This window comes from Geotrypetes seraphini, chromosome 6 (genome assembly GCF_902459505.1).
Source record: "Geotrypetes seraphini chromosome 6, aGeoSer1.1, whole genome shotgun sequence".
Classification (NCBI taxonomy): Eukaryota; Metazoa; Chordata; class Amphibia; order Gymnophiona; family Dermophiidae; genus Geotrypetes; species Geotrypetes seraphini.
Genome location: NC_047089.1, coordinates 156,615,559 through 156,638,420, shown reverse-complemented (window position 1 = coordinate 156,638,420; position 22,862 = coordinate 156,615,559). Strand labels below are relative to the sequence as shown.

General features: G+C 42.9%; 1 protein-coding gene across 1 annotated transcript in view; it reads left to right on the top strand.

The window, feature by feature from the left end:
- The first annotated feature begins 40 nt into the window (after nucleotides 1-40).
- Nucleotides 41-22,862, top strand: part of SEPTIN10 (septin 10) — a 126,606-nt gene continuing 103,784 nt past the window's right edge. Inside the window, exon 1 of the mRNA XM_033948226.1 lies at nucleotides 41-196. Coding sequence (XP_033804117.1) covers nucleotides 167-196 — 30 coding nt within the window. The 5' untranslated portion in view covers nucleotides 41-166. The remainder of the gene's footprint in view (nucleotides 197-22,862) is intronic.

The window sequence follows — 22,862 nt, the reverse complement described above, 5'->3', positions numbered from 1 at the left end:
CGTTCTCAGGCTGTTTCACTACATACTTGGGGCGGGGGCTCGTGCAAGTTTCTTCCTCTGTCTTGGGGGGGAAAAAAAAAAAAAAAAAAGTAAACGGGATAGCGGCTAAGACTGCTTACTGGCCTTCCTCAACTCTGAAGCATTCCTGGTCCTATATACTCTGCCCATGGCTTCTCCAAATACTTCCCCTCGCTCGGTAAGTGTGGGGGATGGGGAAGATAGAGATGGAGCACAGCTGTTCCCTTGTCAAACAAAGTTCTGTCTTGGGAAGGGCAGGATTCGCGTTCCGGATCGTACGGTGTCCAGGTTAGTACGTAGCCGGAGGGCAGGACCGTGGTAGAATTAACGGCCAGGAAGTAACCATTCTGCATGTGCGTGACTCTGACTCGCTCAGATTTCAGTAATTAGCTGCAACACATTGTTTTCCTTTTCGGCTTTAAATGGGCATTTTTTGTATTAATCCCACTGGACGAGTGAGTTATACACCTATGAGGTCGCCAGACAGCATGTAGAAAGCCTCATTTACATAATGTTTTTATCCCCTCTCCTCTTATCTCGAGAGTGCCCTCAGGAATCCAGTTGTATTCCTACAAGCCGGACGGCTAGTCTTTTCTGCTCCTGTTGGGTTTTTTTTTCCTACACTCGGTCTTTTTTTTTTTTATTGCAGTTTGCACTTTTGTGCTGCAGAGGTTCCCCGCGGGGACAACTCTGAGTGCGGGAGATCGCAGACTTTGCGGAACGTCTGTTTCCAGGGGGTTGGCTGCCTGCACTTTTGGATTGGGGCTCAGGGACCGTTCCCTTGGGAGCTTGCTCACGCCAGGTTTGTCCACTAGTGGGTCTGAGTTCATGCTGTGTGGCTCTGTGGAGGTGTGCCTGGGATTGGAGCCAACTGTGTCCCTCTGCCAAGTCACGTCCATGGGGGTATCTGGTGGTGGCAGAGGTCTCTGGCTGTTGGTATTGGGCTGATAGGGCAGTCAGAAGACCAGCAGTCCAGTTTGCATGCTTGTTGAGGCAGAGGATCTACCTGTAAGTTGTTTCAGCTTCCTTGCCTGCAATTTCCAACAGTATAGAGTTGACAGCCTATTTTTTTTCGGGGGAGGGGGTGTCCTCATAAGTGGATTTTGGGTCATTTGGGAGTGAGCCCTACCCTCCCACCACTAAAATCCCCAAAGTGCCATGTTCTGGGGGTTCTTGTGCTTATCCTAGACTGTTCTTTAAAAATGTAAAGTATATCTGCGGTGGCCATCTTGGATTTTCCCAATTTTTATTTTTAAAGTTATTTTTGGCCTCTACAAGCAAGAAAATCACTCAGATGGACTACCCAGGGCAAGATTCTTTGGATTTATGCCCTGTTTGCGGTGGGTTGCTGTCTGGCAAGCAGCCGTGTTCAATGTATGCTGCGGTACTGGGAGGGGGAAGGGAAAGGAGGGTCAAAATCTTATCGACCCAAGTTCCCTCAACCCTTGAAGGGGTTCCTGCCACTCTTTCTGGCCAAGGGCTCCCTAAAAAGTCAAAAGGGGGCCCCATCGATAGTGCCCTTCAGGCCCCAGGAAAACGCAACCGCAATTTGTTGTCCAAAGCTCAGAAGTCCTCCAAAAGTTCTAAGAAAGATCTGCAGCCACCGAACCTCTGTTTGACTGATTGAGAAGAATGCTGCCCTGAGGAGCCCCTATAATACAGGAATGTCTAAAGGGACGAAAGCTAGGGTGCCCCAATCTCCTGTAGGAGCTGGTTCCCATCCCGAATGATGGGCTTTCCCCAGAATTTATTAACATGATGTATCAAGCTTATTTGGCAGAGAAAAATGAGCCTTCTGTGTCTCCTCAGGTATCCCTCTTTTCCAGGACACATATGTCCAGCACATTCTCCCTGAGGTGTCCCAGGCTGTGGTGCCGGAGGATTCCATAGACAACCTGGATGCACTGACCATGCCTTTACTCATGCAGGCTGGAATGTTGTAGCGCACACGGATCTTCAGGATCTGGGAGGCTTCCTGGATCTGGGTGAGGATCGCACAGAGTGGAAATTTTTCATACCCGTGAATCTGGTTGATTTGATCTCTGGTTCCCTCCAGAAGTTGGAGGTTGCTCAGCCCACTTCTGCAGAATGCTTTTTTATGAGTAACGAAAAAATGCAATCTGCCACCTTCCCTGATCATCCAGGCATAGTCAAGATACTCATAGACATATGGGAGGTGCCTGAGGGTTCCTTGAAATGCGCAAGAGCCATGTCCAGGCTAACCAGCACTTTACATCCCTGAAAGTTGATTCCTCAGTGGCGCAGGTTACTAAGCACATGTCTCTCCCCAGCGATGGTGGGGTAGTTTTGAAGGATGCTCAGGACTGCAGAGTGGACTTTGTCCTCAATCATCTCTTTGACTTGGCAGCTGCCAGACTGAAGGTGGCAAAAGTTTCTTTTGTGCTCAGTAGTGCTGCCCGATTCAGGAAAAAATATTTTGATTCGATTCAGCTTATTGAATCGATTTTTCGATTCGATTCAATTTTCCTGCCCAATAGTTTTTTTTCCCAAACATCCTGGTGAGCTTATTTTATAGCCTCTTCACTCCCTTTGCCCTCCCCTACCCACACTGGTCCTGTGTGTAAACAAAATAAACAAACAAAACAGACTTTTCCTCTCTCTGTTAAATCCTAGCTCACATTCGCAGTCTAATACCAGCTCTGGCAGAATACAAATTTCAAATCAAGTTTCAAGTTTATTAAGTGTCTTGATTAATCGCTTAATCAAACTTCTAAGCGATGTACACATTAAAATTTACATTTGTTAGGTGACAGTACAATACATACGAATACTTAAAAAAGACTAAATTACACTCAGTTTAACATATTCTTAACATTAGGTAAGGAGGGATGAAATACAATTCATTAAAGTAAAGAAGAGACATTAAGGGAAAATACAAGAGGGTAATAAATAAAAAATATAATAAAGTAAAGTGGAGTAGTAAGATAATAAAATTAGTTTGCAAAGGCATCTTTAAAAAGAAAAGTTTTTAAGTTACTTTTAAATTTTCCAAATTCCTTCTCCTCCCTTAAAGAAATAGGGAGGGCATTCCAAGTCTGTGGCGCAGTACATGAAAAAATAAATTGTCGTCTCGTGTTTATAATTTTCAGCGAAGGAATAGACAATAAGTTTTGTTCGTTAGATCTTAAAATTCTCCTTGCAGAATATGGAATTAATAACTTAAATAAAAAAGCGGGGGTCATATTATATAGGGTTTTGAAGGTGATTATACTAAGTTTATAAGTTATTCTGTGAATAACTGGAAGCCAGTGAGCATTGTAATCACAAAACAGAAAATTAAATTATTTTTTTTACCTTTTGTTGTCTGTTCATTTTTCAAATCACGTTGGTCCCAGGCTCTACAACAAACGTCTTCTGATAACTTGCTTGCCAGGGTCTCTTGCCTATTTGTTATTTTCTTCTTTCTCTGTGGTAACCATCCATCTTCCATTTCTGGAGGTCTGGCATCTTTCCTTTTTTCCGCCTCTATTCCCGTAGCTGCAGCAATGGATCCCACCATACCCAGGTCCACCATCTCTGCTTTTCTCAACTACCCTTTCATGCAGCATCTCTCCCTCCTTCCCTCCCTTTCTCTTTCTAACTACCCTCCTATCCAGTATCTAACGCAGCTGAAAAAGTGGGCCGAAAAATGGCAAATGAGCTTCAACATAGGGAAATGCAAGGTCATGCACGTGAGGAAAAAGAACTCGATGTTCACATACAAAATGGGGGGAACACCACTAGGGGGTCAGTAACCTGGAGAGAGACCTGGGAGTGATGGTAGACGCAACACTGAAGGCATCGGCGCAATGGGCCACGGCCTCAAGGAAAGCAAACAGAATGTTGGGTATCATTAAGAAGGGTATTACGATCAGGACGAAGGAAGTCATCATGCCGCTGTATCGTGCAATGGTGCGGCCGCATCTGGAGTACTGTGTCCAGTATTGGTCGCCATACCTCAAGAAGGACATGGCAGTACTTGAGGGAGTACAAAGAAGAGCAACTAAACTGATAAAGGGAATGGAAAATCTCCCATATACTGACAGATTAAAGCAGTTGTGACTTTTCTCCCTGGAAAAGCGGAGACTTAGAGGAGACATGATAGAAACCTTCAAGATCCTGAAGGGCATAGAAAAAGTATACAGGGACAGATTTTTCAAATTATGGGGCACCACAAGTACAAGGGGGCACTCGGAGAAATTGAAAGGGGACAGGTTTAGAACAAACGCTAGGAAGTTCTTTTTCACTCAGAGGGTGGTGGATACATGGAACGCGCTTCCAGAGGCTGTTGTAGACAAGAAAACATTAAATGGTTTCAAAGAAGGTTTGGATAGATTCCTAGAAGAAAAAGGGATTGAGGGGTATAGATAGGTATAGACCATTACTCAGGCAATGGGCCTGATGGACCACCGCGAGAGCGGACCGCTGGGCAGGATGGACCTATGGTCTGCCTCAGCAGAGGCAACTTCTTATCTTCTTATGTTCTTATCTCTATCCCCCCCCACACCCCATCCCTTGTGTTCAACTTCTCTCCCTTTCTGTTCCTTCCCTCCCTAAATCCCATTGTCCACCATCTCTCTCCCTCTCCTGTTTTTAGATCCATTATTTCTTCTATCCCTCCCCCCATCTCCCCTCTTCATGATCTCCCTCAAGTCCATCTCCCCTCCTCCACCAAGTTTATTTCTCCCATTCATCTTCTCCCCATCTCTCCCCCAGTCCACCAACTCCCCCAAGTCCATCAACCCTCTCCCACCATCTACCTTTATTTTGACGTTACAACGTGTTGCCGGTGGCAGTAGTTATTTAGCGATCCACTCCTTGCATCTTCTCTCCACTGAGGCCCGCCCTCAGTGAAAATTTCCTGTGTCCACTTGGGCGGCCTAATGGAGAGAAAACACCCAGAGTAGCCGCAGGGTAGTGAATTGCATTCGCTACCGCCGCTTTTGCCTGGCCAGGGAGGAGAAATACTGTAAAATCTATCATTACATATTAAGGGCATGTATGTACTCAGAAGACAAATGCTGAGCCCAAAAATACCTTCATATAAGGCTATTTCTCTTTAAAGTAAAAATGATTTTACATTTGGAACTGAAAGCTCAGATCCTTTATCACGTTCAATACATGATTCCCTTCATCTTGTTTAGAGGACAGCTCTGAGTGGACTCCACCATGTGCGGGCGAAGAAAGTGCAGTCAATCCACTATGTGCCGCTCTGCTGGTCTTAGAGGCTCTGTGGAGGTTGGAGGGGGGGAGGGTCCTGATCCGCTGTGCAGCTGGTGGATGTTTGACTATCCCTGGTCCTGCCTGTTCTTGGTTCCTTTCTGCATCAAGCCCTGATGATCTGCTTGTCTTTCCTTTCTGTTCCTCCATTAGACTGATACAATTCCTTCCTGTTCCTCCATCAGACTGATACAATTCATTATTTTCCAAACTGGTTTCAATAAGCTGAAGATATTGCCTCATCTAATACATTTTATATTCTGAAGTCTCTCTGACACTTGGTGCTGTCTCCTGGAAGAACCACAATCTCTGGGACACCATTGCTTGTATCATTCAACATTTCAAAGATACAAGAGGATTTTTTTTATTCCAGCTCTTTGGTTTCCTCTTCTTTCCCTTGGTTGTTGATTATTAGTATTTTCCTAGTTTTCCAAACTAATAAGTGCCACTATCAGGCAGTTGGAAGCTCTTAGAGGCTCCAGACTTGCTACCTTAATTGATATTGAACGAGCTGCTGGTAGACGGGAACAGGGCCACTTCTGGATAATTTGCAGTTTAATCAGCGTTTGTAATGAGAGCTGCTGATTAGGACTGTTGGAAATAAAAGAGAGTTACAAGGAGTGTCTGTCAGAGTCCGGTGATAATTCAGGACTAATTGTGGTGATTAGCGCAAACTGGGCGGGAAGGAGAGAGCCTTGCTGCCACCGATCTGCATGCTGAGACCCGTTCGGGGTTTCCCTCTGCCACCGGAGTCCTTGTTTCGATATAACTTCCGGTTTTGCAAAACCGGAAGTTACACCAGAAGCAAGGACTCCGGTGGCAGAGAGAAAGCCCAAATGGGTCTCTGGTGCAGATTGGGGTAGCAAGGCTCTCTTTCCCGGAAGCAAGGCTCTCTCCTCCCTGGCCAGGCAAAAGCAGCGATAGCAAGGGGGCCAATGAATTGGTAAGTCCGATTTTCTTCAATAACAAACCGATTCGAATCGATTCACCCAAAGTGAATCAGTGAATTGATTCAAATCGCAAATCGGGCACACTAGTGCCCAGAGCTTGTCATTTGAAGCTCCGCCATAATCCTGACACTATTGTGATCCAGGATCTCACGTTTATGATCTCAGGGGTGGATTACATGGCGAATGCCTTGTATGACATTTTCAGTGTATTTAGCAAGCTATCGGCCTATTCTATTTTGGTGTATAGGATGTTGTGGATTTGTCAGTGGTCCTGTAACTTGTCCTTTAACCCTTTCAGGACCATAAGGATCGTAGGCCAATTTTTGTGGTTTTGACGACATTTTTATGGTAAAAAGGGCTTGCAGATGCCAAAAAATTGATTTTTTTTGTGAAATATCATTATTTTTATTTAAAAAATCACACTTCTGGCTTATGGACAGTGTGGCAAGTGAATCTTCTCGTCAATCTGGCAACGACGCTAATGAATGAATGTCGGAACCAGTTTGTTTACATAAAGGCAGTATCATATGGAATCCGTACATATCAAATTTAGAACTGTAGACTATCCCAATCAAAATTTATAGGATTTTAAAGTTATGGGACAAATATGTCCCTTGGTCCTGAAAGGGTTAAGGCGACCCTGAGTAGGTTGCCGAACAGCAATTGCCCTCTACTGAGACAGATTGTGGCACACAGGGGTCTGGTGATTCTTGTAGCACCCGACTGGCTGAGACATCCGTGATACGCCAACCTGGTTGATCTGCAGCTGGATCAGGGTTTTGGACTTCCATGTCAATTGTTCTTAGTCTAGCCCATGGGTGCCCACACTTTTTTGGCTTGCGAGCTACTTTTAAAATGACCAAGTCAAATGATCTACCAAAAATAAAATTTAAAAAAAACACATTGTACGCAGAGAAAATGTTAATTATCATTTGTATTCAGTTTTTTTTCCAGATGTCAAGGCAGATGACTTTAAAATATGCAATGTCACCTCAGTAACAACTATACACAAATAGATAAATATACCCCCTCCCCTTTTACTAAACCGTGATAGCGGTTTTTAGCGCAGGGAGCTGCGCTGAATGCCCCTCGCAGCTCCTGACGCTAAAATCCACTATCATGGTTTAGTAAAAGGTTACCATAGTGCAAACTATAGACAGCAGATATAAATTCTCAAAACGGACACATTTTGATCACTAAATTGAAAATAAAATCATTTTCCTACCTTTTTGTCTAGTGATTTCATTAGTCGCTGGTTGCACTTCCTTCTTCTGTAAATCCAATATTTCTTTTTTTCTGCCTTTCTTTCTGCCCCCTCCCCTTTTCTTTCTTTTCTCTCCCCCTGCCCCCCTCTTTATTTCTGTCTTTCTGTCTCTCATCCCCTGCCCCCCCACAAGCCATTGTACCGATTTCTCCACTTCCCTGATTCTTTCTCTTTCCCTGCCCCCCCAAGCCACCACGCCGATTTCTTCCTGCCTCCCCGAGCCAGGCCAGGCGTGTACAAGCGCCAAACCCAGAAACCTTCACCTCCAACGTCAATTCAGACGTCGGAGAGGAAGCTCCAGGCCAGCCAGGCAGTGATTGGCTGGCCCAGAACTTCCTCCCCAACATCAGAATTGACATCACAGGTGAAGTCTTGTGGATCTGGCGCTTGTATGTGCCTGGCCTGGCTCAGGGAGGCAGGAAGAACAAGATTGCAAAGGCAGTGCAATTTACTCGCGTTGCCTTTGCAATCTACTGGTTGATCACGATCGACCATTTGGGCAACCCTGGTCTAGCCTCTTTTCATGCAGGGCTCCATTGCGCTTCAGGATCCAGATTACTCTGGTTTTACGGCCTGGCTATTGAGCGTGTGGCCTTAGTCCACAGGGGCTATTCTTCGGCTATGATTGCCATGCTTCTCCACAGCATAAAGAAGTCAGCTTGTGGCAGCTTGGCTGTAGCTTCTTTTCAGATCCAGCTTGCCGGTTTCTCCTACCTAGGTCCCAAGCCTCTGAGAAACTCTTTGGCAGCTCATCCGAACATAATTCCGTTTTTGAGGGGCGCACTCAGGCTTCAGCCCTCACTGCGGTTACCATGTTCAACTTTGAATTTCAACCTGGTTTTCAGATCTCTGACTCATCTGCCTTATGAGCCTTTGGAGTAGATATCCTTATTGGATCTCGCTGTCAAGACTGTCTTCCTGGTAGCCATGACTTTAGTCCAGAGAGTTTCTGAGCTTCAGGCCCTATCCTGCCAGGGCCCCTTTCTTAGGATCATGGATTCTGGCATGTGTTTGCGTACTATTCCCTCTTTTCTTCTGAAAGTGGTCTCTACCTTCCACATTAACCAAGAGATTCGACTTCCTACCTTTACTCCCTCTGGTTCAAGGGCACGGGACTGGGTATTGCGGTCATTGGATGTATGCAGGATCTTGTTGCAGTATCTGGAGGTCACAAATGAGCTTCTGGTTTTTGACCATCTGTTTGTACTGGTGGGTCCTGCTTGAAAGGCCAGGCTGGTTTAGAAATCTATCATTTCTAGATAGATCCTTGTAGCTATTTCTTCTGTCTACATTGCGGCCGGAATGAAGCCCCCTATTTCAGTGCAGGCTCTTCTACCAGAGGCATTTATTCCTCTTGGGCAGAGTCTTCAGCGATATCTTTGGAGATTTGCAGGGCTGCTACCTGGTCCTCTTTGCATACTTTCACCAGGTTTTACAGGATCGATGTGGCATCTAAGCAGGATACTGCTTTTGGTTCCTCCGTTTTGGCAGCAGGCTCATCAGTTCCACCCTGACTCTAAAGGACTGCTCTGTTACATCCTACTTGTTCAGGAATAAAGAGGGATTGTACAAGAACGAAAGATTAGGTTCTTACCTTTGCTAATCTTGTAAATTCACGCTCTATTCCTGGAACCTGCCCTGGGAGCTGCTGATTCGCCGATTTGTCTGTCTTAACAAGTACAGGTAACTGGTTTCCTGACCATCCTTTCAAAGAGTACCATCCAAACATGTTTTCACACTGGGCCTTGGAGGTCTTTTTCCTGTGCCTCCTTCTGTCAGTGCTGGCTGTCTCTCTTTATAGCATGGTTTATTTCAGGTTTCTACTGTTTATTAACTTGTTTCGATTGTTTCAGTTGTTTGATTGTTATGCTATTTCCTGTTCTGAGCAGATTAGACTTATTTGTTTGGGAGTTTCTCCGTACCTCTCTCTTTGTCTGCGTCTTCTACAGGTGACTGCTTTTAGATGAACTGGATTCCTGAGAGCATCCCTGAGGTAAGAGAGGAGGGGCTGAAAACATGTAAATAAGCTTCCTACAAGCTGCCTAGTGACCATAGGTGCATAACCCACTTGTCCAAGAATAGAGCGTGGATTTATAAGAGAGAAGAATAGCAAAGATAAGAATCTAATCTTTTGTTGTTTCCCTAATAGGTTATGTTCTGGAAAGAAATCTCTTTACTTTTGCAACCCAATTTTTTTAAACATGAAATTGATGTTATTGAGATGGAAAGTATTTCATTATTGGTTTAGTACAGTGAAAAAATATGCATGCAATCCAGCCTGTAGATATATTAATTTAAAAAAAAAATCTGAATAGGGTAAAGTTATTGGGATAGTCTATGTTTCTGTGTTTTATTGAATAATCATTGGGTGGGGGGAGAAAATGGTTGGTTATGCATATTTGTAAGTTGAATGTGCTTTTATTAACTTATTATATGATATAGATTTGTGTATTGCATGTTTGAAGTTTAGAACAGTGTTCTTCAACCTTTTTACACCTATGGACCGGCGGAAATCAAAGAATTATTTTGTGGACCGGCAAACTACTAAGACTGAAATTAAAAAAAACATTTTCGCCCCGTCTCTGCGAGTTCGGTCCCCGCAAACCATCTGATCCCATCCGCACAAGCCTCAGTTATGATTTTATATTGAACATATTTTATTAAAGTATAAAAAGAAACAATATTCTGTACAATTGTCATTTTATAAATACAAATATACAGAGCAAGGACCAACAAAACCCCTGTTTCCCCTCCCCTCCCCTTCATATATATCCCTTCCACTATCAAGAAAACTGAACAAGCCAAATTATTACAGAATGCTACACAGAAATATCATGCTAACAGAATACTGCAGTCACACATGACAGGAATAGTGTTAGGAGAGTGCTGGAAGCTAAAGAAGCACTGCCTGGGCTTTGCAGTCCCCAGTTATGTCTCTAGCAGGATATATAGTTCAAATCTGATATATTCTAATGACAAAATAGAAATAAAATTATTTTTTTCTACATTTATTATCTGCCCATTTTGTTCTGCTTTCTTCTGTCTTTTCTTAAATTTCTTTCCAAGGTCTTCAATCTATCTTCCACTTCTGTCTTCTACCTATTATTCCAATATCCAGAACCTCCTTTTTCTTCTTACTGCATCCACCCTGTGTCCAGCATCTCCCACCTACTCCGTCAAGTCCTACTCAGTCAAGTCTGCTTTTTTCCTTCACCCTACAACCTCCATGTCCAGCATCTTCCTGTGTTCTTTTTTTCTTCCCGTTGCTGAGCCATCCAGCCAACCCATCATCTTTCCCCATCCCAGTGCCTCCCCTCTTTTCCCCATCTTAATCCAGCAGATACCTTCCATCACCCTACTCCCTCCATTCCTTATTCAGCATCTTCTCCTTGTCTCCCTATTCCCCCTTCACCATGTCCAGCATATCCCCTCTGTCTCCGCTGCACATTTCGCCGATGGCTTTAGGGTTCTGACAATCAGAACCCCCAAATCCCTTTCTTGTTCGCATTTTGCTAATGTCACCCCCAACATTCTATACTCGTGTTTTTGTTCTTCTTTAATAAATGCAAAGTGATGCATCTAGGAAAGAAGAACAAAGAACACGAGTATAGAATGTTGGGGGTGACATTAGCAAAATGTCTCCTTATCTCCTTATCTGATGGAGAGAGTGCAGAGGCGAGCCACGAAACTAGTCATAGGAATGGAGAATTTGAGCTACGAAGAACGCCTCAGGAAACTGGGACTGTTTACACTCGAGAAGAGAAGACTGAGAGGGGATTTGATTGAGACTTTTAAAATATTAAAAGGATTTGATAAAATAGACCAAGAAGCAGCATTACTAACACTTTCAGATGTGACACGGACAAGAGGTCACAGCCTGAAACTCAGTGGCAGCAGGTTCAGGATAAATGTCAGGAAGTTTTGTTTCACACAACGAGTGGTGGGCGCTTGGAATTCTCTTCCGGAGGATGTTGTAGCGGAGACTACTGTTCTGGGTTTCAAGCGCAAGTTGGATGCACACCTTCTTGCAAATCATATTGAGGGATACGGTAATTTCGGGTCTCCAAAAAGGAGTACCTAAATGGGCCTCCGCGTGTGCGGATCGCCGGACTTGATGGACCTCGGTCTGATCCGGTGAAGGCATTTCTTATGTACTCCCTCTACCCATGTCCAATATCTGACTTCTGTCTTCATACTCCATCCTCATGTTCAGCATTTTCCATGTCTCTCTGCCCCCTGCAAGGTCCAGCATCTATCTTTGTGTCCCTATTCTTCCAATTCCCACCTAGTTCCAATAACTATCCTCCCCCAAGGGGATCCACCATCTTCCTTCTGTCACACCAGTCCCCCCTCCTGGGTCTGCCATCCCCTTCCAACAACACCTATATCACATTTTTCCCTCTCATCATAATCCAGTATCTCTTATTTCCTCCCTTGGCTGCTGGCCCGATCCACTCTTCCAGTACTCGATTGCTATTAGCCCTGCCTTCAACCCCGGTCCTGCTAAACTTGGCAGCAATAACAACAATCCTACCCCTCAAAAACAGGAAGTCACTTCAGAAGGGGGCGGGATCAAGATCGGCAGAGCCTATAGCGATGCAGGCAAGAGCAAAAGTCCCACGGCTTCTGTCTTTCTTTTTGCCATCCGTTTGTAGCAGTACCACAGCTGATCTTAACGTCGGCCCTGGAAGGGAAAGGGGAAGAGATGCCCGACAGGAAATTTAATTCATAGATCTCGCCGGCCCTGCGCGGACCGGCAGAAATTTTTTGCGGACCGACACCGGTCTGCGGACCGGCGGTTGAAGAACTGTGGTTTAGAAAATCAATAAAGAATTAAAAAAAAAAAAGTCAGAGAGGGATGTATTTGAGTTTTACGATTCCCTCCCTGATGCTTTTGGAATGCAGTGCCTTGTTTGTATTTGAAAAAAGTGGAAGTGGATAAATAAATAACAAATAAGAATGCTCCACTTGTTTAAACTATAAGCACTACCTCCAACAGAAGACGGTAAGAACAAAAAAGCAAGCCAAGCAGTGAGTAGCCCAGCGGGTCACATCGAATACTGCTCAAGATTCTACAATAAGGTGCATAAAACGATTGTTTGTGTTTTTTCAACAGATGCAAGTGGGGAAGTGACATTTAACAAAGCCCTGAAGAAACAGCTACACGCTGTGAAACGTTGACTAATATGTTTCATCTTCACAGTTTATAGGCTGCAAATAATCTTAGTCCTGCATAAATAGAGTAGTGGTAGCAGCACACTCCTTCTGGAAATTTTTTGCTGATGATGTGGGTGGAGGAGGTTTGAGCATTTCTTGCTCTGCCGCAATAATACCTGAGGCTTTTTCTTCCGTTGGAGGTAGTGCTTATAGTTTAAACAAGTGAAGCATTCTTATTTGTTATGCCTTGTTTGGCGCAATCATTAGGCAAGACTAGACAGTCATCTAGGACAGTAGTTTCTAGGGGGCAATAAAAACTATTTGCAGTTAAAGCAGAACACTAAAATCCGTATAGTACAGAAACTCAAAAACCCGTCATTACCTACCTTTACCTGCAAAACAAAATTTAATATTTAAAAAGCACAATGTCTAATTATGCATTTTTATAGGTAATATATAGAAAGAAAAACATAAATGAAATAAGGTGGTTCCTTTTTATTGGATTAAATTCATTTTATAATTAGCTTTTTCTTACGTAGATCAGAAATAAGCATGAAAGCATTCCAGTGATGCCAAAATCCCCCACCAGAGAGGAAAAGAAATCATGAAAGTAAATGTTTGGAGTGTAGACAGTGCCCAGCACAATATACTGTCTCCAGAGTTCCCCTATCAAAAAAAGATATCTATCCTCCTGATCTTTTATTTCTTTATGAATGCAGAAAGGGATGTTTTTTGGATCAAAATGGCTACCTCTCTCTTCCTGAATAAGCTTGAGATGTTCTGTGGTGGTCAAGTGAGTTTCTTGAAGAAACACTATATCATTCCTCTGTTTCTTCAAATAGGCCAGAATTTTTGTTCTCTTTATAGGGGAGTGGATACCATCAACATTTAGAGATCTTACATTCCAATTAGCCATAGAAAATAGAATCCAAAATAGTTTGAAAAACCAAGAAAGAGGGGATGTCCCAGCCAAATCCCTTCTTCCTGCGGACTCCATAGCAAAACTGAACTCCTGTCAGCCACCAAATCCACACACATATCCTGCACCATGGCACCACACATATATCCTGCACCATAGCATAGCACAAACAGTCAAACATGTATACCCCCATAATCATCCAGCCCACCCCTTCCAACCCTACTGCCCCCCTCCCGCCCCACCCCCCAGACTATAAAGTCTACCCTGTCTTATTACAATAGCTCAGATACAGCAGCTCCGGGCCACCCCCATATCAATAAGTAAAACAAGCGAATAATGAGGTGTAATAAACCCCTTTAGCAGTAAAGCATTACAATCAGGGGTAGCTACACCATATCAGCAAACATACAATATCAGAAGAGAAATAGCAACTTTCATAACAGAAGAACTAAAAACATAAATTAACAGAAAGCCCTGCAGGAGTACATCAAGCAGAGAGCCAAAACAAATGGTCTGCCTGGTAATGTAAACGTAGGCTGCATGGGCGTCCCAAATACAAATTGTCAAAGAGCAAAAATGCTTTGTGAGCCAGTTGCACCCGCCATAAGCAGAACAGCCACCATCGAGAATTAAAGGCTCACAAGTTATAGTGGTTAGCAGTTAGAAAACCAGGCGCTAAATAATAAAAGAACAGAAAATAAAAGAACATTAACAGTGCGTGCCAGATCGGGGTATCCTATGCACTACAAACATTAAAGCAGAACAATTTCTCAAACCAGCAGATCGGGCACCCCAAAATGTGGCAAAGAAAATTGAAGAGTTGAAGAGCAACCACCCCAGAAAGGTCACTCCACTGCCCGATTAGGTTCCAGCACGGAGGGGGGGAGGGGAAGCTTTTTGATGAATTGTTCCAAGGCTTGTGGAGTATCCAGATAGGAAAACTTGTTATAAAATACTTGAGTGTGTACAGGGTATAACAGCGCTATATGTATATTTCTCTTGAAAAGTTCATTACAGAATGGGGCCATGGCATGCCGTTAGTATGAAACTTGTGGGGAGAAATCTTGAAAAATAAGAATTTTATGTCCATCAAACAAGATCTCCTTTCCCTTATGATACAGAAAAAGGATCTGATCCTTAACAGCATAGTTGAGGAAGCACACAATCACGGTGCACAGACGTTGCTCATCTTCCCTACGGAGACCTACTCAGTGCGCCCGTTCAATATGCACCTGGGCCATAGGGGCCTAGCTGCATTCTAAGGTCCATATCTCAGACGGAAGCTGGAATACCAATGAACTGTTAATTGTTCCATCTTCCCCTGTTTTCTAGGTCTTTGGCGTGCTCCTTTAGCATTTTGTTGGAGGATTCGAGAATTCATAGGTGTTCCTCAAAATTATCTGTGCACTCCTCCTGTTGGGCTATGCGATCTTCTGCTTGCTGCAAACTTTCCTTGATATCCTCCATAAAAGATTGGATTTTTGTTAATTTATCCTCCTTGACTAGAGTTAAGGACCGCGTAAGTTCTTGAACCGCCACCTCTTGTAAGGTGAATATAGGCACCTCGTGCTGCTCCGCCATTTTGGAATCCGGTGCTTTTGGCTTTTCTTTAACTCTCCACTGCGATTTTGCAGACATAGCGGGATATATCGCCCAGGAAGACCCACGAACCGATGCTCCTCACCTTGAGCCACCAAATGAGGTAAAAGAAGGCGTCCAGCGGCGGTTTTGGGGTTCAGAAGGGTTTTTCAAAACGGAGTGGCCCAGATCTGCAGAGAGGCACGTCCGATTAGGTCTCCAGCATCATGGGACCACCCTCTATGGCTTCTTGTAGCATCGCCTACCTTGCCTGTCTGTATGGAACACCTACTTTGGGGTAAATAGCAACAAAAGATAGCGACTTGATCACTTGGCTGAGTCTCTGACCTATTCTCCAAAAGCAATCCAATGCACTATAAGTTTGCATGCAAACCCACCGATTCAATCGCTCACTGAACGATTGACACATGCGCAGAGTCCTAATAGCAGTAACAGTTGAAGCAGTCTCCTGTCACTACTGTTAGGGCTTCTGTTTTTTGTTTTTTTATGGCACAGATGCGTGTTTGTTAAACATGCACAATCTGTCCCATTATATTAAAAAAAAAAAACAACAACCCGCGCCATGCCCTTCCACCCTGTGATGGCACTACGAGCCACCATACACCCCTCCCCCCGTCCCACTCATAACCCCCCCAAAATGGCAGGAGGGATGCCCATTCAACCCCCCCATGCAAAACATCAGGAGGGATGCCCACTCCCTCCTGCAATCCCAACTCGCCCCCCCGGCTCAACCCTCCCCATTCAAAACTGCAGGAGTGATGACTACTCCCTCCTGCCACCAGAGATCCCCCCTAACACCCCCTCCCCTGTACCTTTAGTTAGGAGCAGGAGGATTGCTCAGTACCTCCTGCTCTGTGGCCTCTTTGACACAGATGGCACAGACCTAATCTCAGTATCGAATCTCTACTCATCTCACTAATCTCTGAGATTCAGCAATTGCAAGCGCACAATAAATTTGCAATTTTGCTACAATTCGATCTATTGGCAGCCTTCGACGTCGTTTACCATGATATTTTGATTTACCAACTTTCTGAGATAGGTACTGATTCTACAGTCTTAGGCTGGTTTTCAAAATTCTTACGATCTCGCTCATATACTGTTAATATGAACGGCACCATTTTATCCTCCAAGCCTTTATGCGGAGTCCCGCAGGGATCACCTTTATCACACATTCTTTTCAACATCTATGTGACTACTTTGAAACTTTTCCGTTTATCCCCCTGCGAAATACTATTTATGTATGCAGACGATATCTTTGTTCTCCTTGAGATTGACACGAACCTTACTAACTTCGTTGGAAATATAATAGAATGTATAATGAAACTTCAGTCTTGGGCCCTTACTGTACAAACTGAGACTTTTGGCTTGGCCCAAAATTAGAGCAGCTACATTTGTCCATTCTGTTGCCTTCAGGATCCTCACTGTAGATTGAATTCTCAAGTAAAGTTCTGGGTGACATTATAGATTCAACACTTTCATTCATTGACCATCTTAATTCTCTGGTAAAAAAAATGTTTTTTTAGTCTCCATATGTTGAGGAAAGTGAGATCCTGTTTCCATCATCAACACTTTGCTGTCCTTGTTCAATCAATCATCCTTTCCAGGCTGGATTATTGTAATTCGGTCTATTTAGGCTTGACCAAGAAAAGCTTTCAGAGACTTCAACTGATCCAGAATACTGCTGCTAGGCTGATCTTTACAAAAAGTAAATTTGATTACGTTTCTCCGCTCCTGCAAAAACTTCATTGTCTTCCTATAATTCTAGGGTTTATTTTAAATGTGCCTGCTTAACATTTAAGATCTTGCATGGCATCCTTTCTCCTTTAATTCCCCTGTCTTGGAATTCTGTAAGATCTGATATTACCAGATCTACTCAAAAATTTAAATTGTCCTTTCCTACACTGATGGGCCGTCGGCCCGTTTCTGCCGTCATACTCTATGAAAGGCGTCACCTACATTGGCAAATTAGGGAAGCCTCTACTTTTTCAAAATTACTGAGCTGTGGAATGATTGTCCTATTCATCTGCGCGATCTGGGTTCTTTCCAACCATTTCTAAACATCTGAAAACTTGACTGTTTTCAAAGTTGTAAATTCTGCTCCTCTCTATACTATTCCAAATCCATATTGTATCTGTTCTCCTTTCTAATTTTCTTGTAAACCATGCTGAGCTCTACTGTTATAGAGAAGATGCGGTATATAAGCCTAAAGTTCTAGGCCTTAGGCCCCTCCCCAGTGCTTCAGTTGCTTGGTACAATTGGAGCTCATAAGGTTAGAGCAACAGCTTCTTCAATAGCCAACTTAAAATCCATTCCTATTAAAGATATTTTCAAAGCTGAAACTTGGTCCTCAGTACATCTTTACAAAGCACTACTGTCTGGATCAGAATTTTGCTCAAGATGTGCGATTTGGTCAGTCAGTCTTAAGGAATCTGTTTGCACTGTAATTTTCTTTTCCACCACCCAGGTCTTAATTTCAACTTGGGACTCATCTGTTTAGAAAAATAGAAACTGACGGCAGAAAAGGGCCAAGGCCCATCTAGTCTGCCCACACTAATGACCCACCCCCTAACTTCCTCCATGAAGAGATCTCGTGTGCAAATCCCATTTTTTCTTAAAATCTGGCATGCTGCTGGCCTCAATTACCTGTAGTGGAAGACTATTCCAGCGATCAACCACCCTTTCGGTGAAGAACTATTTTCTGGTGTCACTATGAAATTTCCCACCCCTGAGCTTCAACGGATGCCCTCTTGTTGCCGTGGGACCTTTAAGAAAAAGATATCTTCTTCCACCTCGATACGGCCCGTGACATATTTGACCGTCTTGATCATGTCCCCCCTCTCTCTGCGTTCCTCGAGTGAGTATAGCTGCAACTTATCCAGCCGTTCCTCATACGGGAGATCCTTGAGTCCTGAGACCATCCGGGTGGCCATTCGCTGAACCAACTCAACTCTCAGTACATCTTTGTGGTAATGTGGCCTCCAGAATTGTATCTTATACCTCAAGGGAATTTAATTATCCAAAGTGATATACTTAAATATGTTCTACTAACTCACTTTGTTATTCAAAACAATATCATATCAATCAATCAAGTAACTGAAGTTATTTAGTGAACACTCAGACCCACAGCTGAGGTCTCAGTGAAAAATTCACGGAGCAGCTGTTAAAGAGACCATCATCGTTGTTCACAGTCTCACCCTCCATACAACAGCTAAATAACTGCACAAAGATGGTAAAACAAAACCAACTTAGCTTTGAATGGAGTGGGTAATCGATATAGCTGCTCCGGGTTCCTTTTTATTCAAGTGACTGCATTCAATACAATTGCCGACCCCCCTACCCAGGTTTCGCCAACTGGCTTCTTCAGGAGGGGTACTATGAATGTAAAACAACCACATTAACACTAAAACACTTCAGTTACCACTACTATAATTTTACACAATAATCACAATTAACTGCCATACCATTCACACTCGGACCTACCGGCATAACGCACTCCACACTACTCACAGACACTAGAGCTTTTGACGACGAATTTCCATCAGCAGGCCCACTTTATATACTCCTCCCCTTCAATTACGTCATACTGACGTCACTACAATTTAATCAAAACCCTGCTCCTTCTATAAATGGAACCATTCGATTTCGTTATTTAACCCTTTTGGGGTCAAAGTATGCCACTGGAAGATGAATTTTTGTTCCAAATATAGTAGACACTGAGTCACATCCCCTGTTTTTTTATGTGTCCTAGCTATCACTGTATATTTGACACAGTATTCCAGATGGGGTCTCACCATGGATCTGTACAATGGCATTATGACCTCGGGCTTACGGCTGACGAAACTTCTACGGATACAACCTATGATTTGTCTAGCCTTGGATGAAGCTTTCTCCACTTGATTGTTTATCTATAGAGAAAGCAAAGTTGCTTACCTGTAACCGGTATTCTCTGTAGACAGAGGGGAATGCAGTTACGCTTGCCCGCCCTCCTTACCCTCATCTTGCATTTCCTTCATTGCTAGGAACAAAACTGTCAGGCCAAGGGTAGGGGCTGTGAGTGTAGGGATTCTTGCACATGCAGTTAAGCGTTTAAAAGCTTACCTAGCTAGGGGAAAGCTCCGGCACGTAGGCTCAGTCAGCGGACTTCACCTACAAGTGTGGCTGCATTCCTCTGCTGTCTATGGAGAACACCTGTTACAAGTAAGCAACTTTGCTTTCTATGACAATAATTCAGTTTCTAGCCATTTTACTTGGCCACTCTTTCTTGTCCTCACTCATGGTAACTTCTTCAGTTTTGTTTTGTTTTTTCAGCTCTTGATAACTTTTTGTTATTTTTTCTAGTTCACTCTTCTAGCACTTCCTTAGGAATGCTGTATTTCCTACATGGGTTTTCCTTGGCCTTCAGTGGTTTCCTTCTAAGGGTCCATGCACAAAACCGCTTTTACCACATCCTCTAACAATGCATTCCAGCATAAATCTAAGCCAGCAAAGGACAAGGAAGTGACCTGATGTATAGCAGTTCACTTCCTCCTCTTGTCATGCCATGCAATCTCCGCAGAGAAGGGGGAGAGCCTGCATTGGCTGCTCCAAGGTGGATAGCAAGGTGAGTGTGCCATGGATGGAGAGGGTCATACAAAGGTGAGGGTGGGCAAAGCAAGGTGCATGTGCCATGAGGAGGGTTGGTAGAGGGCAGATAAAGATGATTGTGCCATGGGGAGAAGACAAAGATGAATCTGTTATGCCATGGGGCAGAGTAAGGTAAGTGTTCTTTGGGGGAGAGGGGAGTAGAATAAGATGAGTGTGCCAAGGGGAGGCAAAGCAAAGTGAGTATACTGTGGGGAGGGTGGAGGGGGTAAAATGACTGTTGCCATGAGGAGGGTGGGGTGGCAGATGACAAGATGGATACTATAGAGAAGGGAGATAGGAGCAGAGAAACGGAGCAAGGTAAGAGTGTGCCCTGGGGTTTGGGACAGGGAGCTGCAAACGCTGAATGTGTTTCATCGTGGATTTTGGAGGGTGCACTAGAAGAATGAGAGGCGAGCAGAGAAAGCTTAGTATGCATCATGTGGATGGGAGAGGTGGCAGAAAAAGGTGAAAGTATTCTACTGGTGTGTTTTGGGAGGGGGAGGAGATCAAGCTTGACTGTGTGCCATGGGAAGTGATATAATGATACCTGGGAACAGGAGAAGAAAGAATAAGAAGTGAGAGTGTATGTCTGGGGGGGAGGAAGAATTAGAGGTCAGGATATGTCTAGAGGGAAGGAAGAATGAGCGATTTGAGTACTGCATGCTGGAGAAGATTTTGGGGCAGACAGAATTAGAGTTCTTGCTGGGTTTGTAGAGAGAACTGTAGCTGGAGTGATTGAGAGAGAGAGAGAGAGAGAACTGGGAAGGCTGGAGCCTGAGGAGGAAAAAGGAAGGAGAGAATTTCAGGCCTGATAGAAAACCTCTGTGCAAAACACTACAAATAATGCAGAATTTGCAGAATTCTCCAGGGAGTAAACAAAATAACAATAGTATGTGATACCATATTTGTGTAGTTTGATTCTGCATTGGCAATGTTGTTTACCTCTCCTGCCAATTTAACTTTATTGTTCTTGGCACTGAAGTTGTTTAGTTTATTTATTTTTTACTTGTCAGCAAATTCCAGATTTGCAGCATTGGATTAAATGAATGCTTATTCATCCTTGGTTCCTTTCTGTATGGGGTATCTTCTTTCCTTCCTGTTGATATCTTGTTCTTTTTGATTGCTGCTTACTCAAGCTTCTTCTGCCTTTTAGAAACAATGGACTTCCATTCTTGCAGTGGCACTCTGTTTACAGTTCAGTACTGTATTTGGCTATGATTTCATTGTAATCTTTCATTCCCAGATAACATTCCCTTTTGGGATTTTAATTTGCTATATTAGATAACTTTCGTCTTCTTCCATATTTCAAATCCTTTGGCTTTATTTTCCATTTGCCTTCCAGCATTCTGAATCAGGTAGATCCTTCTTCCTTCCATTTTTATTATTTGCCTTTATTTGCTTCATCTTGCAGGTGTTAATGTACATTACTTTAGCAGAAAAGATCTACTTTACGGTGGTTCCTTTTATTATTTCTTTTCTTATATTTCTCAGAATTCCTTTAGATTTTTTTAATAAATGTCAGTGTCGCCACTGACCCGTGTTGGTCCTCTTATCTCTTCAGGTCCTTTTTTTTTTAACTTTAGAAGACAAGTTGTCTGTTTTGGAGTAGTTGTCTCCTCTTCTATGTACTTCTTTCTTTAGGGCTTCTGTCTTCCTCATTTTCCTCATTTCCTCTATTTTCTATTTTTTAGTAATTCTCTGTGTATTTTCCATGGGGAGATTCCTGATATCCATGTTTTAGAGAGAGTCTGCTTTGGCTAGGAGGCTGTAAGTAGTATCTTTCACAGATGACCACATTTCTATACCTTTCTAGGGTAACATCTGTGCTCTCTGTTTTTGACGCTATATAGGCCTATATTTTTTTCATAAGATTTTAGAATTCCTCCCATATTTAGGACTGCTTTGCTACATCCAACAGGTTCTAGACTGGTGTAATAAGGATGCTAAGGAAGGAAAAATTATTACATCTCAACTGCTAATTTTCTTTCCTTTAGTCCAGTGGTCTCAAACCCGCGGCCCTCCAGGTACTATTTTGAGGACCTCGGTATGTTTATCATAATCACAAAAGTAAAATAAAACAGTTTCTTTATCATATGTCTCTCTAGCTATAAATTACAATATTATTATTAAGACTTAGCAAAAGGAAAGATTTATAAAATATAAAGAGTTTTACCTCATGCAAAATTGTCATTTCTTTAATAAGACATTAACTAATTTTTTTCTGAGGCCCTCCAAGTACCTACAAATCCAAAATGTGGCCCTGCAAAGGGTTTGAGTTTGAGACCACTGCTTTAGTCCGACCAGACCAGACCAGAAGCTCACTCTAGTGAATCTCTGGTTATTCAGCTAGTCTACTGTTTATTTATTTTATTTTTTTTCCTTCAGGTATAAATTTTCTGATTTTCACTTGGTTCATTGTTTCCATCAATTTGACAATGAATTGTTACTACTGTTTTAGTTTTACTACATTATTTTCACTCAGCAGTTTGGTCTTCTACAATTATTTATTATAATATAATAATATGCTTGCTTCTCTATATTATCTCCCACCAATAAACTTAACCTGTTACAATTCTTGAGCTGTTGTATGCTGTCTTTAAGCCAACAGGTTGAACTTAATTGATGAAAATGTCATTTGTTAATTTATCATAATATCAGAAAAGGATTTTTGAAGCAATTGAGACACCTACACAGTAATACATCAAAGAATCAAGTATCTCATTAATTAGTGTCTGGTCAGTGTTTTCCCCAGAAATTTTTTCCAGCCGGGTGGCATGAAAAAGTAGCCGGGTGGGATGGGGAAATTTGGTGGTGGGGAAAATTAAATGTGCGTTATTTTTATTAGTTAATTATTATTAATTATTTTCCAGTGCTCAATACGACTTCCTTTTTTAAGGTTTGACACTTAGGCAGTGTTCCAGTAGCATTTAAGCCACCTTTGACAAAAGTAATGCAGATCCTCTTATTCCGAATAACTACTGACCATTTCTTTCAAAACTATCATACTTGAGAGAGTGGTATTCAACCAACTTCAAACTCATGTTGAATCAGTTAATGCTTTGCATCCCTGGCAATCTGGTTTTTGTTTAAGACATAGCAAAGAGACTGTAGT